Source organism: Arachis duranensis, chromosome 10, assembly GCF_000817695.3.
Source record: "Arachis duranensis cultivar V14167 chromosome 10, aradu.V14167.gnm2.J7QH, whole genome shotgun sequence".
NCBI lineage: Eukaryota > Viridiplantae > Streptophyta > Magnoliopsida > Fabales > Fabaceae > Arachis > Arachis duranensis.
Window position 1 is genome coordinate 18,083,078 of NC_029781.3, and position 8,105 is coordinate 18,091,182.

An 8,105-nucleotide genomic window follows, 5' to 3' on the forward strand; every position below is an offset into this window, starting at 1 on the left:
TCGACCTGTAAAGCAAAGGCCGGTCAGAGTATAAATACATATATACATAATTCATAAAGTATAACCTAAAAATAAGCACCTATTTCTCCAAATCAACCTCTATAAAAGACAAAATACAACATATACAAGGCGGAGAATTAAAAATTACGTGAAATTGGAGTTGAAGAAGGAATGAGGGTTATGGTTTCACGTTTTCCCTCTTCTCCTCAGCGTGATTTCAATGAATGAATGGTGAAGAAGACCAAATGTGACTTCTTTATGTTGGGCCTTGAGTCCGGTCTAAATGTCCAACCAGTTTGACCTGTTGGTCAACTTTGAATCAAAATTTTTAAAATTAGAATCGAAATTCGTGTGTTAATTATTTTTACTCTTCTAACTTATTAAATTTAATTTTTTAATATCTTTAAATAATAATTAATTTATTATCTAATTATTCAAAATTTACAAAACTAGCTAGTTAAATACGTTACAAGCCTAGTCTACTAGAAGTTAAGTCTGATTTGATATGATCTATTTCTATCCCTACTTCTACCCTTCTTAAACTAATCAAATCCTATTATCACTATCTTCTTTTAAAGTCTTGAACAATAGCACCACTATCATCACTGTCTTTATGAACACCACTAAAAACAACAATTGAATTATCTTTTCACAACAATAACGAGCACCCAACAATTTCAAGAGGTTAAATTTCGGATCTTTGATTGATGGGATATGAACGAGTGTGAAAATTTTACTAACAATTAGATTATAGAAACACAATTTTTATGTGCCCACCACTGAGAGGTTGTGCATCAATCTCATAAATCTCAAATAATAATTAATACCAGTCAGTCAAATTCAAATAAAATTTAAAATAGAAAACAAAATTGAAGCTTTTGGAATCTAAAGAAGAAAAAGAAAAAGAAAAAGGTAATGGAGGTGTAATAGAAAGAGCAACAACTGTGGTGACGGAGGCAGCAGTGGCTCCACATATTGTCGCCTTTTCTTTTTCCTTCATCATCTTCTTCTAACCCTTCATTCCTTTCTCAGCCCAAATTTTCTTCTTCTCCTTCAATCTTTGTTCTCTCTCCTTACACCACAACCACGACGTTGATGGTGGCAGCGATGGCTTTTCATGTCGTCGCTTCTTCTTTCCGTATTTTTAGAAAAAGATGTAACTAAAGTTTTAGTTTCCACTTGCTGTGTTTTCAGAAATATTTAAAGCTATGTTTGGAAAGGAGATGATAATGAAAGATTGAGATCGGGAGAAGAGACTGCGAGATAGAAATTATATTGTATTTGGTATAAAATATATTAAATTGAGTTATATCTCAATATTATGTTTAATTTAAGATAAATATGAAAATTGAGGGGTAGATTTAATGCAGCAATAGAAAAATTAAAAAAAAAATTCGAGAAGTTACAATTTACATTTTTTTAAAAGATTTTTTTCACCTAAAAAAATGAACAAAAAAATACTTTTATCTTATTTTACCCAAATATAATTGATAGATGAAAAGATCGTTTTACATGAGATATCTAAACATAATTTTGAAAAAGATATTTTCAGAAAATTGCGTCCAAACAAGCCCTTAGAGTTTGAAAAGTTAAATAATGGTATTTTTGAGAAAAAAATGTTATTAAAGTTTCAGTATTCATCTTAAAAAATTTCAGTTCTTTGCATCTTTACTTTTTGAAGATACTAAAAAAATTAAAATTTTGTTTTTCAAGACTAAAATTTTAGTTTTATATCTCAGTTACAATTTATGATTTTGGAAACAAAAGCAGCCTATGTGTAGAGGAGAGATGGCACCTGTCCCCACAAAAATTTTGGAGAAAAAGTTAAACATCGTTAGAGTTAAGCTTCAATATAGTTCTTGAGATTTTTTGAGATTTTAATTGTACCAATTACATCTCTAAAATTAGTAAAAGTGCATCATGTTAGTCCCTGATCCATTTTTCGTTAACGGCATGCTGATGTGGCTTGATGACGTGGACCATTAGTGACACATGACATGCTGGCATGGCCAGGTGTGCCATGTGCCAAAATACTATTTGGCCATTTGTTAGCATATGCCACATGCTCAACATTATTGTCCACATGTTATCCACTATGTCACGTTGTTGATGTGTAAAACCCGGTTAATTAACGGCTAATTAACCCATAAATGAGAATTTATTCTAGAAAGCCTAAAATATGATTTTTATGGCTAAATGTGATAGAGGAGATTGAGACGAGAATTTCGGTACCAATTTTATAGAATTCAGACCAAGATTGAACCGAACGGGCCAAACCGGGCCAACCGGACCCAAAGTGGGCCCTTGGCCCAACATAACTAAACCAAAACCCTAGTTTTCAGCACTCTCTCTCCTCACACAACACTCAAACACGTTGGAAATGGAGGCCATGGAGGGAAGAACACTCTCTCAAGTTTTTTCTCTCACTTGATCTTCAAACCACCATAACTTTTGATCTAGAGTTCCGATTGCCGCACCGTTTGCGGCCACGCGTTCACCACGAAGAGCTCTATAAAACCCATACAATTAATCTTGAGGTAAGTCACGTTTTGCTCTTCGAATTTCCAACTTTGATTTCGAGTTTCATGAGCAAAAATATTGAGATTTTGGACTCTTTGATGTTATAGGACCCAACTCTCTTGAAGGAGAAGGTTAATCTTGTCTCCATGGACCTTGGTGTGGTAAGATTCTCAACCCTAGTGTAATTTTTTATTCTATGATGTTTGAGTATTGAGATGTTGTGTATGGGTGTGATGATTGTGGCTTAGGTTGTGTATGTGTGAATATTGGAGCTTGATTGGTGATATTGAAAAGCTTAAAAAGGGTTTGGTGGTAAAAAATCTGTTCTTGGAGGTGTTGAGGCCTTGAGAGCTTTAGGAAAAAGTGGTTTGAAAGTGCTCCGGTTGAGCTTGGAAAATCGGCTAAGGTATGGTTTCGGTTTTCCGTATCTAATATGTAATGTGGTAGGAAATACTTAGGCTAGAGGCCCTAAGATAGGCATTGAATTATTGGTGTTGTTGAATGGTTGAAATATATGATGTGGTCATATATGTGGTGATGATTATTGATGCCTTGATGGTATGATGTATGAGAAATATGCATGTTGTGATATATACTTGGTGATTGATTATGGTTGAATTGTGGGTGAAACCATGTTGATGGTGAGTATGATATTGATTGTGTACAATGATGATTTATTGAAATTGGTGTTGTTGAAAATTAGCATGAAGAAGAGTATATGATATGTCAATGTGTTTGGGTTTGAACCACTTGGGTGAAGTGGGTTAAAATGAGGGGATAGTGATTTTGGTGATTTGCGGTAAAGTGTCAATGTGTGAGTTGAGGAGGCTTGATATTGAATTTGATATATTTTGATTGATTTCAAAGAAAGGGGATGAAATTGGCATGTTTTGATTGATTTTGAAAAGAGTTGAAAATGGCTTGTTTTGAAAATGGCACTTTGTGGTTTTGTATGAAAAACATGGTTTTTGAGCATACTTTGATGGGACATAACTTGAATTACGGATCTCTGTTTTGTGCCAAATCTATTTAGAAATGAAATTGGATCCGGGATGTCCATGCCGTTCGAAGAACGGGTGAAAAATGATTTAAAATGAGAAAGTTATGTCTGTCGGAAGATTGGGGTTTGAATCTGTGAATTCTGCAGCTTTTAACTTAGAAAAATTTTTAGCAGAATGACCCCCCGCGCGTAGGCGCACTTGGCGCGTACGCGCCGTTCTTCTCGAAAACGCCATCCACGTGTGCGCATGATGTGCGCGGGCGCGCCGATGTGCTGCACCCAATGCCCAGCCATTTTGCCAGAGAGTTGTGCCAAAATTGTGCCAGCTTTGTGCCTGGGGCACGAGAGCACCCACGCATACGCGTGGCTGACGCGTGTGCGTCGATTGGCTAATTTTCAATCCACGCATTAGCGTGCATGACGCATACGCGTCGATGAGTTTTTGAGGCCATCCACGCGTGCGCGTGGAGTGCGCGTACGCGTGGCCCTGTTTTCATTCCAAAGTTGATTTTTGAGTTTTAAAAGCCAAATCTCATACTTCTAAGCCTCCGATCTCACCACTTATGTCTTAAATCATTATGATATGCCTAGCAATTAGAAAAGGAGCTAGGGGATGTGGTAACTTGCGAGAGAAGCAGGGGAAAAATGAATGATCAATGAGGATCAAAGATGATTATGTGAGATGCGGAGGATGGTGGTGGAAGTGCTTTTTATGCCATGGGCCGAAAGGCCGTAATTATTAATGAAACGGCTGGTTATGGATTTAACCGTGAGCCGAATGGCTGGTTATGGATTTAACCGTGAGCCGGATGGCTAGATTATTACCGTGTTATGGAGGAACCATGATTATGGCTGTGTATAAATGCATATATGCTCTGTTGAATGAATTGTGAATGTTGCACTTCCANCGACAGAGGGACAGTCCAATGGTTAGCTACCAGGACTTGTCGGGTTGGCTTTATAACCGACAGATGATATCATCAGCCACTAGGGACAGGCATTCATCATATGCATACTATATGAATTGTTTGAGATTGCCTATTTGACTGCATATTACTTGCTAATTGTCTAAATGCCTTAATTGTTCGTATTTGTATATTCCTTGTTTGATATAACTGTGTTTGCTACATTATACTCCTGCTGGTGGTTAGGAGGTGTGAAGGAATTGGAAAGGGAAGTATTAGTTAGACTGAAGAATCTTTAGTCAGTCGCCACATATGGTTTAGCTTGTTTATAAGCTTTGATATTATTTGGAGGAAGTTCTAGGATTGCCTTCGGCTTTCCTCTATTATTATGTATTATATATGTGGAAGCTGTTATCATGCTGGGGACCTCTGGTTCTCACCCATACGGATTTGTGGTTTTCAGATGCAGGACGTGAGGTTTCTCGCTGAGGCCTGCTGGAGACTTCTGGATTTGCGAAGATCCTTTGTTCTTGGGGACTCTATTTTAGTTTATGTGTTTTGCTTAGATACTTTTATCTCCATTAAATAATACAAACTGTGATGACTCCTCTTATGGGAGATTTTGGAGAATAGGTTTTTGTATTTGTGTCCCTTTGGGTTTCCTTTGGAGTTTTCCTTATTTTATTATATGTATATATTGCTATGCTCGAACCGGTTATCTTCGCAGCCAGATTTTGAGTCTTGATATTCCTATTTTTGACCCTCCTTTGTATATATATAATCTCGCGTTGGTTTATCTTTGTTCGTTACGTTATCGATCGGAGTGTTGCGCTTTTGAGTTGCGATTTTTGTTTACCCTTTTTTTTCAAAGGCTCCTAGTTATAATCAATCATTCATACTACTATATGTACTAAATTTTTATTTTAGAGGTCGTAATACCTTGCCATTTCTGAATTATGACTTAAGCATAAGACTCTGTATGGTAGGGTGTTACATGATGCACCATGTTGGTCCCTGACTTTACATTAAGTGATTTATTTTAGTCCCTAAAATTGAATATCATGCACCAAATTAGTCTTTTCACTAGTTTTTTTTTAATTCAAAATTCTCAATATCTTTAGATACACTAATTTTAATTCTATTTTTTCACATGTCCTTTAAATACAAGTACTTTTCTAAAGTATTTTTAAGATTTTAGTTTTAATTATTTATTTTTCTTTACAATAATTTAACATTAATAAATTTTGTTTTTCTTTAGTTTTGATTGCTTAAATTTATTTTTTTTATTTTCGTAAAAAAAAAGAAATCAAGAATCAAAATATACTTTTTTTAACTTAAAAAATTATGTTTCTTAAAGCAATCATATAATCATTGTTACGAGGCGTACTTTAAACTAGTTGTGTGTAAATGAGCTAAATGAAAGAGGTCGAAGATGATAATAAGAGTCAGGGGCGGAGCTCGATGAAATATTAGAAGGGGGTTAAAAATATTTATACAATAAAATAAGACTAAAATAAAATTTTAAGGAATGTTAAACTGAAATTTACATATAATTTACATGTAAAAAATTAAAATTAAGGGCCTAGCCCCCCTTTTCTACTATGTGGCTCCACCACTGGTAAGATGCTTGAAGTACCTTCATGTGAACTCCAAGACGGTAGTTGGAAGTACCTATAAGGGACTCCGATGCCTAAGTCAGCAAGAGTTTAAGTTGATTTATGTGAGAATTGAGTTAAGAAATACCTGAATTTGTTGGGATAGATTGGCGAAGTAGAAGGCAAAAGTTAGACGAAGCAGACCTAAAACTCAAAAAGAGGTGTGCAATATTTCTTTAAAATGATCTTAAGTTCTTGGAATGTTAGGGGATTGAGGGGTGATGGAAAACTGAGGATGGTAAAGGAACTAAAGCGAAAATGTAAATTAAACATGCTAGGTCTGGTAGAGACTAAAAAGCAGGTAGTGACTAGTTTTGATGTTTCAAAAATTTAGGGTAATGGCTGTGCGGGGTAGGACTATGTTGAGTCTGTTAGTGCTTCTGGTGGGTTGCTGTTAATATGTGATAAGGAGTTTTTTAAAATCAGAAATTCTTATAAAAGTGAGAAATGGTTGTGTGTTGAAGGGGTTATGCTGAAGAATAATTTAATTGTGATGTTATATTGGTCTATGGTGCCCTTGCTAGAGATGAGAAGCTTGTTATGTGGGAAGAGCTGAGTTATATTGCTGGTTTATGTCAGGTTTCCTGTTGTTTCTGGGGAGACTTTAACGAGATTGTACAGGTGGAAGAAAGACATGGCACTGATAGACTAACCTTGTCGGCGAAAGATTTCAAGAGTTGAATACATGACATGGGTCTGGTGGACTTGCCAATTTCTGACCAAAAGTTTACATCGTTCATAGGTCGATCCTGTAGTCACATTGACAGGGTCCTGCTTAGCATGGAATGGTTTGAGGAATTTTCAGAGACTCGATTACGAGGGGGCTCAAGGGGTTTGTCTGACTACTGTCCTCTCATATTGGAAGATAAGCAGATTAAAGATAGACCGAGGCCGTTCAAAAGTCTTGACTCATAGTTTACGCATGAAGGATTCTTGAGGATGGTAAAGGAGGAATGGAGAGGACTAGGACAGGTGCAGTTCACAGATAAATTGAAGGCTTTGACAGTCCCTCAGGGGAGATGGCATAAAGACAAGTTTGGTGACATGGACAAGAAAATTAAGAAGTTTGAGGAAGAGATTAAGAAGGTTGATGACATGGTGGGTGATGGGGTCTATGATGGAACTGTAGAGGCAAGAAGGAAAGCGCTGGTGGCTTGCTGTGCGAAATGGTATGTGAGAAAAGAAATACTTTGGAAGCAGATGTCGCGATCTAGACATGCGAGAGACATAGATAAGAACACGAGGTACTTCCACAATTTAGCTTTGGCGAGAAGGAGGAATAACAGGATTGATGCACTGGTCATTAATGGAAGATTGATAAGGAATCAAGTTAGGATTAAGATTGAAATTAGACACTTCTACATGGAGTTATATCATCAGGAGGAGTCTCCAATGGTAAGGTTCAGAGACGATCTGGTGGAAATGATCAGTGAAGAGGATGCTTTGGCTTTGGAGGTGCAACCGACTTCTGAGGAGGATGGAGAGGCAGTTTGGGATTGTGAATCCTCTAAGGCTCCCAAAAGTGATGGTTACAACATGAACTTCATAAAGAAGTGTTGGGATGAAATTGGTCCTGAGTTCACGACAGTGGTGTTGGACTTTTTTCAGTCTTCTAGGCTACCGGCGAATGCCAATCTCACATGGGTGATGCTGGCACCTAAATTCACTGGGGCAAAAGAAATCAAGGATCTCAGGCCGATTAGCATGGTTGGATGTGTGTATAAAGTCATATCGAATATGCTAGTTAGGAGAATGCGAGCAATAATATTAGAGCTAGTAGGTGAGACACAGAGTGCTTTTGTCAAGGGGCGAAAGATTCATGACGGGGCTCTTATTACTTGCGAAACAGTTCAATGGATAAAACTGAGAAAGAAGGAAGCGGTGATAATAAAGTTAAACTTTCAGAAAGCATATGATAGAGTCAAGTGGAGCTTTGTGGATCTTGTTCTACAGAAGATGGGGTTTGGGCGAAGATGGAGGGGTGGGTCATGGAGTGTGTCAGTACAAGCTCTATGTCAGTATTGA

General features: G+C 37.0%; 1 protein-coding gene across 1 annotated transcript; it reads left to right on the forward strand.

The window, feature by feature from the left end:
* Positions 1 to 7,019: 7,019 nt before the first annotated feature.
* LOC107469348 (uncharacterized) lies at positions 7,020 to 8,105 on the forward strand. Its single transcript, XM_016088726.1, has one exon. The coding sequence runs from the start codon at positions 7,020 to 7,022 to the stop codon at positions 8,103 to 8,105; it is 1,086 nt and encodes a 361-aa protein (XP_015944212.1).

Bases quoted from the DNA above. Each gene is read 5' to 3' on its own strand.
- LOC107469348 (XM_016088726.1), top strand. From the start codon at position 7,020: ATGGTAAAGGAGGAATGGAGAGGACTAGGACAGGTGCAGTTCACAGAT.